Below are 12,441 nucleotides of genomic sequence, written 5' to 3' on the forward strand. Positions count from 1 at the left end.
ATTGTGGTTTCATCCGTAGGATCAAAAGGGCCACATGTGGCCAGTTAATGGCTCTTTGTCCTGTCCTTGGTTTTCGAGTCATGCCACTAATATATCTATAACAACAAGGAGTCGAAAGTATATGAGTGGCCAGGTAGTCAACTTGCAAGAGTGGCTCCTAGACTCGTGGCGTTAGGATGATCATTGCAGGCGGGTTTGCTTCCTAATACCGAGGGTCTCTTCATCTTTGCTTGTCATCTGGGGATTGGTATCCGTATCCTTGTGTAGATTGTTGCTGCTTCTGATATTGCTCTTTTTGTCGTACAAGTTCAGCTTTCTCTGCCTGTCTTGCTTCAATTCCCTTGATCTGCTTTTCAAGCATCTCTCGTTTCGCAACCAAGTTCTCCCTGGCGAGCAGTAAACTGTTTATTTTCTCTTCCGGCGTGGCATCAAGACTCTTTCGGAGTTTCTATATAACGTATCAATGGCATATTAGCGGTCTAGGATATCAATTGGGCATGAATATAGGGAGTTTGACTTACCTCTTGTTCTTCCTGGCTCATCTTCAAGCTTGCACCCCATACTGCACCTGAAGCTGTGATAATGGCAACTGCACCAGCCAGTATTTTATTCTTAGCTTGTGACGACAACATGATATTCTTTGGAATGGCTCAGGTCACGAATATGGACTCTGTAGCTTCCATTAATGTGCAAGATAAAGCATTGTATAGAATTCTGTGTTTCCCTTGGTTGTGCTGAAGTTCGAAGTCGAAAAGCTTCAGGAACATAGTTAGTTAAAGTCTTGGCGCGTAACTAAGTTATCCTCTGTTTATTATGATTTTCGACAACACTCCATCATCAACCCCAGGAGCCACGACCAAAAGCAAAACGACCGCCAGCCATATATACCCCCAGTCTCCTTAAGAAGGATACCAGAGCCTCCTACGGAGTATCTTCTGAAAATGAACCCAAACAATGGACAGTCGACCCTCTCTCCGGCGAAGATGAGGCAATATTCGCACCTCCACGCGCAGCTAGCTCAGCTTAACGCCAACCTCGCCGATACGCAGAATCTCATGCGCATGACAAGCGCCCAAGCAAGTGACCTTAGATTCCTGGGCGGTTACGTAGGGAGTTTGTTCATGGGTGCGGCGAAAGTCCTGGGAGAGGAGGGGATAAATACGCAAGATGACAGCCGCAAAAAAGACGGGGACAAAGGCAAAAGCGCATCCCAAACGAATGACGAGAGTTACAACTACGAAGATGGCGATGAGGGCCGTGGTTAGGGGAAATATGGGGAGTCAAATATGGCATCCACTTTATTAACCGATAATACAATACGATGCCATGGCAGGATGAACGGCTCTCATGAGCGCCAGTGATGGACTTATTGCTGGAGAAATGTGCATCGCTGCACGGAAAATTACTTGGTCGCTTCATTGGTGCAAGTCCAACAGCTGGTTTGTTTGCTAGTACGGAGTACATTGCCCAAAACAGCCTATTGTGCGGACTACATCAGCAACTGTCCTCCATTTACCCACACGATAATTGCGGGAAAGCCTATTCTTGGATTATAGCACAAGGGTTTCTGCTTGTTTTTGGGGGGAGAATCTAGCAACTTCCTTGGATCTGGCTGGAACCATCTACCATATTAACCGGACAGATATCTCTCGAATTCACCTTGACGCGTCTCCCCACGAGATTCATAAGGCGGCAAATAATCCATCCAAGAACCATGTGGATATCCCCGATGTCGCCCCTGTCTTGAACCCCTCGTGGAGTACGGAGTACGCAGTTGGGATATAAAACTGGGGCATACAGGATAAACCACACAACACTAGCAAAGAACCCGATGTTACACCTAAAGTGATAGGATAGATGGGATCATGAGAAAACTGTTGGACACTCTTTGTCTTTCAGAAATTAACGAAAAGGAATTAAAAGCATAACTGTCTCAAACCACATTAAGCAAGCAAGAAAGCAGGAAAAGAAAGTAAATCAAACAAGCCGCCAAATAGCATAGAAAAGCAAGCAAGCGAGAATAAGAACAGTGCCCTAGCAGATAATTAAAGTAATGCATTGAAAGAAAGGAAAAGAGAAACCATCAAGAGCAAACGATTCCCATAAGAGGGAAAAGAAAAAAAGGAAAAAAAAAAAAGGGAAAAACTAGACGTTGTTGAATTACTTTTCCTCCCATAATCGATCATTTTGACACTCTGTATTCCGCTGAAAGTGTTATTTTTTTTTCTCCCTTTCCATTGTTCGAGCAGGTTCGTAAAAATTTGAATAATAGCAAAGCAAAGAAACGGAAGAGACATGTAGGTAGATAGGCAGGTAAGTAAAGTCGATAAGTAATAAGAGGACAGCAAGGTGAAAAAGGAACATTCAATCAAGCAGGTGATAAAATAAGTAAAAACAAAACATGTAGAAAAACAATATCATGTACCCCCTTGATCCCGCTTCGGCCCTTCTGTCCCCCCTTTTTTTTGGTTGGAATGCGCCAAAGAAATCCCTGATTCTACCGATGGAGCTCGGTCGTTGACATTGCTTTGCTGTCAAAGATGGAAAAGTAGTGATTACTTCAGTATGTAGGCTAGTATAAGAAAAGGAAAGAGAGAGGAGTAAGTAAAACACAAGTCAATTGAGGGAAAGGAAGGGAAGGATAGCTTGTGTACACGGAGAGAAATTAAATAGCTTATGGGAAAAAAAAAGACAGAAACACGCACACAATCTCCCCTTAATGCAACATGAACAAAGGGAACATAATGTGGAAAAGGAAAAGAAAATTTTGTTTGACGCCGACAGGTTGAGAGCGGAGGGAGCGAGAGAGGCTTTGGTGTGAGTGCAGCCAGAGAAGCATTATCGTAGTATTAGACGCTGACGGCCGGTCGGTTATCTGTCCAAAAAAGTGAAGACGTTTCCATTGTACATTGAAGGCAGCAGCATGGAAAAGAACACTGCCGGCAGGCTGTCGGGATCGAGAACATAAGCCCAAGAAACGAGACGCTATTTACCGTAAGTATTTTTTTCATCATTCCGAAGTGGCTTCGAGGCAGAACGACGATGGGGAGGATTTCGGTGGAAAAGGATACTAGGAAATGCCGAAAAAAATGTAGGCGAAAAGCTAATGCGAATTATGTGTTGAAGGGGTATCGTTAATGGGGACGTCTATAATTCGTGTCGTGAAGAGGTAGATATCCGCTCGACGTAGGAAAAGAAAGAGACGAGGGAGAGAATGGGGAGCGGCGTGGCTGCGCGTAAGAAATTACCGAACTGCATGTCCACGATGAACGGGATCAAGGCTGCTCTGGCTGCTGTATGCGGAATTCTCTGAGTCGATATGTGCACTTGCACCACTATCACCACTCTCCGCGCTGGCGCTCGCACTGCCCGTCAGACTTCGAACGTTTGAAGGACCTTTGGGGGGGTACGGATGGTTGCTCACCCCGACATGTTGCTCGACCTGATGCGGCATTATAGCATTACCTTGACCAGGCGGGTGCCTTGGTACTGGAGCTTTCATCATTCCTGGGGGAGATGGCCTCCCACTATGTCCCATTCCATTCGGTAGGGGCATCTGGCCACCCTCAGGACCTGTACCCGGTCTACCCATCCGGCCGTTTGGGAGAGAAGGATTGCCAGGGGACTGGCTGGTCCTCCTACTCGGTGGGAATGTTCCATGTCCCATCTCACCCATTCTCGAGGCAGTCAAGGAGTTCGCTCTTGATTCATTGTGCATTTCTCTTCTGTCAACATTACCATATCGGTTAGATGAGTAGCTCATCATAGGGTTGTCCAGCAGCGAATCATGCACTCCTGGTATCTCCTCCATTATCCTTGCGCTGGCACGATGTCTACCAGCACCAAAATGTCTGCTGAAAACGGATGGGGGACGAGAACTGTTCATTTCAGGATTTTTGCGGAATTCCTTTGCAGGCGTAGTTGGAGTTTTCCTATTTCTCCGAGAGGTTACGCTCATCATGTCAAAGTTATCTGGATCAATTTGAGGGATGGCCGGGCTGCGGTGGTCTAGGTCGTAGCCCTCTTCATCGTCGTCGTCAAAACCGCCTCTAACCGATGGAGCTCTCGCAACGCCGGCTCCACGGCGCCTCATTTGTATCTCCTGCTCTCGTAGGGCAATCTCTCGCTGGCGAAGCATGAGTTCACGCTCCTTTAGCGCCAATTCACTAGGAGATGGCCCACCGTTCGTATGGCCGTTGTATCCGCCGTGTTGGGACTGAGCGTCGTCTTGACCGTCTTCATAAAGTACAAGATGGCTGAATTCGTCGAGAGATGGGTCCTCATACGACAGATCACGCGGCATGCCTTGCTTGGGAGCACGAGGGCCATGGCCATTTGCCTGGGGAGGTAGAGGTCGCGGATTGTTAGCCATGGAGGAAGGACCTCGACGTGGAGGTGGTGGTTGGCCACGGAAGTTCCCACCGCCTCGAGGGGCACCATTCATCGGCGGTCTTGAAGGAGCAGAGGATATTCGAGGAGGTAATGTAACGACGGGCGAGGATGGTTCCGTTGGGGGCTGACGGTTTTGATTGGTAATATTAATATGATGTAGCATGGCGTACAGTGTTTCTATTCGAGGAATCTTTACGCCGTTCTCAGTGGCCATCTTGACGGGAGCTCCAAGGTAGGTTTCGATTTCCATGGGCCGCCTGGACTGGAAGTCCTGATACATGATGCTCGGATTCTCAGTCGGGGCCGTCATTGCCTGGATTGTCTTTTCTTTGAAGTCATCGGCAAACGTGCATCCCTGGGACTTTGCAAGTGCGATCAACTCATCAAGGACGTCTGAAACCATTTGACGCACCCCAACCTTTTCTAGGAGCTGACTGTGGTTTGGGGTCTCGAAGAGGACACTGATAGGGTAGAAAGCAATGGGACTAGACAGGATTAGCATGGCAAAAAAAAAAAAAAAAAAAAGGCGAGAGGACAAAAAGATATCACACATACCCTATCATACGATCGTACTGTTGCTGGAGTATATTTTCTGATACTTTGCAGTTCACTTGAGCGGTGCCGAGAGTTATTGCCAGAGCAGCAGCCATGTCGTTCTGGATAGCTGTTGGGATCATGGCGTTCTTCGAAGCTGGGCCAACCCACAAGTCGGTTGAAGAGGTGTGTTCGAACTCGCTGGCACCGGTCTGGACAATATCTACTGCAGATACCAGAGAAAGGACAACATTCTTTGGGAACCTCTGCTCCAAATGGGCCTCGATACCTATTGTGCTCGTAGTATTGACCAGGATGCATGTATGTTGGGGGGTAACGACTGATTCGATCACGCCGGCGAGATCGTAGATATCTGGCAGAGCTTTCACGCAGAGAATCACATAATCGTATGACGACGATATGGAAGCACCTTCTTCTGGCGTACGGACAACTATATTTGTTGTTAGCAGGTTCTATCTTTCTCGGCGTAAAAAAAAAAAAAAACAAAAGAACGGATAGTATTTATTTACCGTGTCGAGGTTTGAAGCGTTCGTTGCCGAACACCTTCGACCTAATTTTGACAATAAGTGTGAGCCAAACAGGGTACCCCCAAGGCGAGATATAAGGGTAGAGAGAGAGTAGCCATACTTAAAGGATATGCCGTACTGCTGGACGGACTCGAAGCTGGACTTCCACACCAGCGTCACATCACAAGAATGCGTGGCCTGGAGTCTCCAGGAAAGAAAAGCTGACACCGCATTACCACCAACTATAAAATAGGATGTCAGCCGGCCCATCACAGAAACACAGTCATGAAATGTAACTAGGAAAGCAGGGCGAGTGTGATTCCAGGACTGGTTCCAAGATCGAGCTATTCCCAGTTTCCTTGCTGCCTTTTATTTTATTTTTGCTTCTTCCTCCTCTCGATTTTGTGATATTTCTCTTTCCTTTCTCTTTTTTTCTCTTTTCACGGAGAGGAGGATGGCCGCTCAGAAGGTGAAGGATCGAGTGAAGGCTTCTCAAGTGTGTCGACAGATAATATACTGAAGACTTGAGGACTGGGAGGAGGGCAAGGTTGGCTGGTTGGGGAGACGCGGCAGAACTGAGAGAGGGCAAAAAAGAAAGAAGCAACAGAAGCAACAGAAGCAACAGAAGCAAGAGGAACAAGAGGGACAAAAAAGAACAAGGAGAGTGAGGTGTTGTACCTGATAGAATGCGAAGTCTCGGCGGCGACGGGGCCATTGGGAAGGCAGAGCGTAGGAGGTATGCAGCCGAGCAGACGTCGGGCGGGAAAGAAGCAGCCCAGTTGTTTGTACCGCCGGAACGCACAGCACGTTACACACTGCTGGCTGCTAGCGAGCGAGCTGGTGTGCCTGCTTTGCTTCCTTGCTGCTGGCTCGCCTGCTTAGTGCTCGATGATATATGTTTGACGCTGCTCTGGCCGGACGGAAGCAGCACGATGGGGTCGCGGTATGGATATGTACTCTATCGGAAGAAGAAGAAGCAAAGTGGAACGGCGTGCCCCTTTGTTCGAAAGCCTGTCGGCAAGGAATCGATCTTGTTTTTATTCTTCTTCTACCGCTGATTTTATTTATTGCTTTGGTTTTTTTTTTTTTTTTCTTTCTACAGCTGCTCGTGGAGTGCTGGCTGTCGTTGTATAGTATATGGGGATATCGGGCCCTCTTATCTCATCGCTTCTCTCGACTTCCCGCGCGCGCAGGACTATCAACCCGACCGATGGCTGGACGCTGAACAGGCACTAGGGCCGTCGAGGACTCTGCGAGACGAGATTGGTCCGCTCGATCCGTCAGCCTGATGGATTTTCTTTGATCGAGAGAGTTCGGGTAGCCGTCGGTCGTCAGGTCAAAGGGGACGAGGGCAGAACGCGGACGCAGACAGAGACAGGCAGCGAGAATAAAAAAAAAAAAGAAAAGAAACGAAAAACGAGAGCCAAACGAAGGGAAGACCAATGCCTGTCGAATCGAGAGAGAGAGAGAGCAGAACGAACACCGACTGAGAGAGAGATAGAGAGAGTCAGGGAGAGGGAGGGAGATGCAGGCAAGCGGTCGAGGTTTTCTGTTTTCGACGAGGAGGAGAAACCGCAGCGAGCGCTGGACGACGAAAACCTGCGGTGGTCGGAGCGGGCGCAGGTTGAGGTTTTGGCGGGAACCTCGAACAAGGTCGCGATAGTTGGTATTACGGTTACAGGACAGCCACATTACAGGGCAGCGGCGGGGGCATGTTGACGCGTGGAGCACCGGGATACAGTGGTAATGTTCCGGTAATTACGCGATCGAGCGGGCTATGGCTACCTCTGCTCAGATCGTAGTGCTAAACAGATAAGCAGGGAATCTTGCCAAGTGGTGTTTTAGTTGGCAAGACCCGTGGGAAAAAGAAAGCATCGATAGACAAGGCGCTGGTGTTGCTTTTTCCACCTGCTTTCCCCCTTCTGGCGCAAAAGATTTTCAGGGTGAAGGGAGCTAACTAGTCTGCTTGGTGACGATTGGTATCTGGATGGATAAGTGCCGGAATGGGGATGACAGCTCTGGAGAAATTGATAGGATGCAGGATGCAGAGCTACCGCCCACGTTGTCGCATTCTCTCTCACTCGGGTGTGCCTCTGCTTGCTGCTGCCGGCCACCAACTTCCCCGATCCTGTGCCGTGTGTCAGTCAGCAAGATAGTTTACTAAGATATCAAGGGAAAAAGGGGATGCAGACAAGAGGAGGACTCTCAACAAGGCCGGAAAGGGAGAACCATGGCTGTCGACTTGATGTTCTTCTTAGGCCAGCCTTATCATCCATCGTGGCCATGTCTACGTTTCAGCAGATATATTAAGTACCCAAACATACTTAGGTCCCCCTTAAAGTCCCCCAGTATACTCCGTATGCGAGTAGCTTTTATGTATCAAAACATAAGTAACTCTGTACGTAGGGAGTAGGTTCGGAGTTCGATCACACAGCCCCCGACGGAGTCGACGGATGCTTAAATGGATGCTAAACTGGTCCAATCTGTGCCCTATGCCTCATCTCGACCTCAACTTTTTTTTTTTTTTTGCTCCTTCTTTCAACGGTTTCCCCCCCTTTTTTTTTCAACGCAGGTCGTATCATAGAACTGTCAGGCAGAAGAATCAACCTCGTATCTGATGAGTAGTCGAAAGAGACAGCAGGTGGGATCATCTTTACATATGGTCACAATCAATCGTTCATACTTTTAGCTCGGCCATCCAGAGTGCATAGTATTTTTGTGTTGAACAGCTTTGATCCCAGGGGGGTGATTTGCATATCGAGCTTCCAGCTTGCCGCCTGTTTGGTTGCTTTGCATCTCGCGTCCGAATATTGCTTTTCCTTTCTCAGATAAGAACCTCGACGCAGTGGCATTATTGTGCAGAAGTACTCCGTACTCCGTAAAGAGAATAATACTTTCTCCCTTTCCAATCCGTTTTCTTTTCTTTTCTTTCATCTGTGTGCTCTTTCCTCTCCTCTTCGTGGCAAGGTAAGTCGAGCAGGTTGCTTAAATTATTGACAGGCTCAAGCACCAGTGTTATGTACCAGCTTCTTCTCCCTTCCCGTGTGGTGGAGCAAAAGGCCCAGCCAGAAAGGCTCATATCAACATCAACAAAACAACATACAGAGTACGGAGTAAATCCTCCCCCAATATTCTTATATTTGTTTTTCGCTCCTTTCAATCGCTTCAAGCAGTAGTGACTCCGTTCTGCCACACATGTGCACTACAATAATGCACCTAGACCGAGCACTCCGTCTCGAGAGAAGGAAGCGAAGTCGAGGAGCTCCGTACGACAACACCGCGACAGGGAATGCAATCGATTTTGACTGAAAGAATTTCTTTCCCTTTCGACCATGCTAGGGATTGTTTCGTCTTCGCCACTGGCGGACCCTAAGTTAGGCACACGGGATGGAGATGTGCTGGCGCCGAATTGACTCGTCATCGCCGCCGCTGAGTCGACCTTCTTCGCTGCGATGGCTCCGGTAATTTTTAGCACCACATCACCTCCATCGTCGTAATTTACTACTGCAAGTGCCGTAATTTTTAGTTTCTTTTTTCCCTTTCCTTCTCCCTTCTGCTTCTTCCTTGCCCTTGTGAACGTAAGTAGATGGCACGGAGTTTGCGTCAGTCGGTTCCTGAATATCAGTGACTCCGTATCTCTCGATCATCCCGCCCTCCGCCTGCATACCTATGCGTATCCATGTTAGATATCAATAATGTTCCTTTTTTCCTTTCCGTCCGTTTCGCTCTTGTTTCTCTTCGCGTTGGAGTTGATGATGTAAAAACAAAAAGCCGGGCGTTATTTCAAGGTTATGACTAAGCTTTGCGGCTTTACACTTTATCCGATGACTAAGCAACTCTAAAGTCGGTGACGTTATCTCAATTCAATAATTCGTATCTCTTTTCGCCTGAGGCGTCATAAAAAGGGTGTGCTGGTACTCCCTCATGCAAGATGAGCAGGAAGAAGCAAATATGAGCATCCATCTTCCATCCGCTTTTAGCGACGTTACTATTTATGCACCTCCCAGTGAAATCGAATACCTTGTGAGCTACGGAGCACATACTTTGCTTATCCCCAGCTTGGACGGTCGATCGCAGGTAGGATAACAAAGGAGGCTAGCCCATCATGGCCAGATTCAAAGACTTGCCAGAAGAAATCATCCTTTTTATCCTTGAATATGCGTGGGACGCCTGGAGGGAAGAGGTAGAGAATCATGCTCACCTTGAGTCTTATATGGGGAGTCCACATTGTAGCTTTCAAAGGAACCTCCTGCCTGTTAGCAGTACGTATCCCTTTCCCCATCCATTTTCTCCTAGATTCTCTTCCCTTGTCAAACAGTAGTACATGTTGTTGGGATCATTCTAAGCTAATAAACCACCCTCGTTATCTACTTGAAGAACAATTCGAAAGGCTTATGGTATACTGGGTAGCCAAACAGGTCAGGCATCCCAGAGTTGACGATTATGAAAAGGAGGAATGGCTAGAGTCAATGCTCCCTCGACCAGCGACGCAGTTTTTCCTTGAACTGATAGGTAAGGAAATGAGTATGACTCGTTTGGAATGGGAAAGCCAAGAGAATGTCCGTTGTCCGGAACTTGTAGGCTCCATTAACCAAATAACTGAGTATCTCCTGTGCGAAACTCAACGGCTGAGCGACCATGAGCGCTCGGCCTTGAAAAGCAAGTATCAATATACCCTGTGCGCACTGGCTGCAATGAAGCTCTACAGTGGAAACCAAGATCCATTCTTTGAAGACTTTTTTGAGGAGTATAGTGAAGCGGACAGTAAGACCCCCGAAAGAGTAACCATGGATATCTGCAGCGCTGCGGGGATAGTAGCCATATTTGAAGATGACGCTGCCCTATTGACTCGGGTATTGACTAGGGGGCCATTCTGTGTCAATACTGCTCATGAATTCTTTGGCAACCCAATCCTGGTGGCCGCGCAGAAAGGGAGCCTTGAGTGTATGAAAATTCTCCTTAAACAACCTAGAAGAAGATTCGTCACAGATGGCGCGGGGCTAAATGCGTTACACATTGCCGCCATAGCGGGAGATGTGTCAATGATCAAACTATTGCTTGAGAATATCGATGGAACACTTTATCAAGAAAGGCAGAGAGGGCTACCGTTGACTCTTGCGGCAGAAAAGGGACATAGAACTGCTGTAGATGTCCTACTTCACGGCCTAGATCCTCGGCCCATTGCTGAAGATGTCGATGAGGCCATTGCAGCTGCCGCGGGCGCTGGCCGTGAAGGGATCGTAAGATATCTCTGGGACTATAGTAGTTTGCCTGCTAATGCTAGAACAGTGCGTGACATCGCACGATTGAATTTGAATGACGAGGAAACCGTTAACGCCGTCGATAGAGCGGATGACGGGGATGTTGACAAGGCGGATGCTAATGACGTGGATGCTGATGATAATGATGATCTAGATTTATGGCTTTCAAACCCAGCAAGAGCCGCTCCCATAACAAGTTGTGCAGTCGATGATATGTTTGGCATGAGTTTGGAGACGGACATGCTCCTGGCCGCTGCCATAAAGGACCATGAGAATATAGTCAGTCTTATTTTTGACTCTGATGTGCTACGGCCCCAGACCCGTAGGGGAGTAGCTGCTTCGTGTTTCCAAGCTGCCTTGCAACATGATTGCACAAAGGTCGCAAAGATGCTACTCAATCGCTTTGAAGGCCTAGCCAATGAGAAATATGGCGTGAGCGCTACAGAGCCCTTAGCTTTCGCGGCTGCGTGTACAGCCACAAATGTCATGAAACTCCTTCTCGAACGAGACGACATTGATGTCAATAGTCGTGACGCAAGCCGTGCTACTGCAATATGCTATGCAATGAGACCCCCCATGGAAACGGTTGATAGAGTGACGGATGAATTCGAAGCGCTTAGGCTTCTGGTTGCCCATGATAAAGTTGACGTCAACTGTGCAGACAGCTTCGGCGACAATGCACTGATGGGAGCAGCTATAGCTGGAGATCGGCGAATGGTAGATCTATTGATGAGCCGTGCGGAACTTGATGTCAATGCCAGTAATCGCTTCGGCGAAACTGCGCTCTCACGCGCTGTTGTGCTAGGAAACATTGATGTTATTAGAAGCCTACTGGCTCGAAATGACATTAAGGCCGATGAACGAAACAAGCTTGGCCAGACTCCGTTCCTGATTACGGCCGTCACAGGCCGTGTTGATATTATGGAGCAGTTCACCAGCCGCCCCGATGTCGACATCGAGGCGAAGGATCCCAAGGGACGAACCGCGCTCTGGTTAGCCGCTCACCGGGGAAATGTTGACACCGTCAGCTATCTGGTTCGCCATAGTGCCAATATCAACGTGGATCTCAATGTGCGAGATGATGAGGGTGTATCTCCATTGGAAGTTGCAGAGGGAAAACACTCTGCAAAATATGAAAGGACGGTACTGGTTCTGACTGGGAAATGCAAGATAAACGAGACAGCCGAGCGTCCATCCTATATCGACGCCGACCCAGCATCCTTCCTATTACCATTTGATTGTTGTGTGGCTTGTGAATTGATTCACCCAAAGGCTCACGGAATCTATTTCGGCCAATTTCCTGGCTTTTCTGACCCGTCCTGTAATGGCATCGATCTCGACGAAGACGACCTGTCCTATCCGGACGACGACAACCGCTCTTTCTCAGACTTCTCTGTCTCAGATCACAGTCCCTCAGATGATGGAAAAATCCGCTACTATCACCCAAATTGTTACAATTGAGAGAAGCTGAAGGTTTTCCGATCAGGACAAAAAGACGATGCCGCGGCACGGCTGAGTCATCTGTATTATAAAAGTGTATTTTAGTTACTTAGTTTACCAAAAGTTAATTACCAAATTGTAAATTATTTATTTTTAACCACCTTAAGTTTATCGAGTTCATAGCCGGGCAGGCGGTAACACCAGACCTCGCCAGATCATGTGACTAGTAGCTTACTGGTTATAGCTAGTTAGTAATAGAAGAATAATATAGTATTATTAATAATAAA

The 12,441-nt window shown here is 47.8% G+C and overlaps 4 protein-coding genes across 4 annotated transcripts; 1 reads left to right on the forward strand and 3 right to left on the reverse strand.

Moving 5' to 3' along the window:
* Positions 1-220: 220 nt before the first annotated feature.
* ARB_07663 (uncharacterized protein) lies at positions 221-632 on the reverse strand (the record flags this gene model as incomplete). The annotated part of the gene is made up of 2 exons (XM_003014310.1): positions 221-448; positions 522-632. 2 exons carry the CDS (start codon positions 630-632, stop codon positions 221-223), a joined length of 339 nt encoding a protein of 112 aa, XP_003014356.1.
* Positions 633-3,244: 2,612 nt separating this feature from the next.
* ARB_07664 (2-dehydropantoate 2-reductase) lies at positions 3,245-6,168 on the reverse strand (the record flags this gene model as incomplete). Its single annotated transcript, XM_003014311.1, has 4 exons — positions 3,245-4,877; positions 4,948-5,377; positions 5,534-5,695; positions 5,817-6,168. The coding sequence occupies 4 exons, from the start codon at positions 6,166-6,168 to the stop codon at positions 3,245-3,247; spliced, it is 2,577 nt and encodes an 858-aa protein (XP_003014357.1).
* A 3,333-nt stretch (positions 6,169-9,501) lies between these two features.
* ARB_07665 (uncharacterized protein) lies at positions 9,502-9,648 on the reverse strand (the record flags this gene model as incomplete). The annotated part of the gene is made up of 1 exon (XM_003014312.1): positions 9,502-9,648. The coding sequence occupies one exon, from the start codon at positions 9,646-9,648 to the stop codon at positions 9,502-9,504; it is 147 nt and encodes a 48-aa protein (XP_003014358.1).
* Positions 9,649-9,847: 199 nt separating this feature from the next.
* On the forward strand, positions 9,848-12,175 carry ARB_07666 (uncharacterized protein; the record flags this gene model as incomplete). Its single annotated transcript, XM_003014313.1, has 1 exon — positions 9,848-12,175. The coding sequence occupies one exon, from the start codon at positions 9,848-9,850 to the stop codon at positions 12,173-12,175; it is 2,328 nt and encodes a 775-aa protein (XP_003014359.1).
* Between the last annotated feature and the right edge of the window lie 266 nt (positions 12,176-12,441).

Source organism: Trichophyton benhamiae (genome assembly GCF_000151125.1).
Source record: "Trichophyton benhamiae CBS 112371 chromosome Unknown Abenha-F-W-01a06.fp72, whole genome shotgun sequence".
Lineage (NCBI taxonomy): Eukaryota > Fungi > Ascomycota > Eurotiomycetes > Onygenales > Arthrodermataceae > Trichophyton > Trichophyton benhamiae.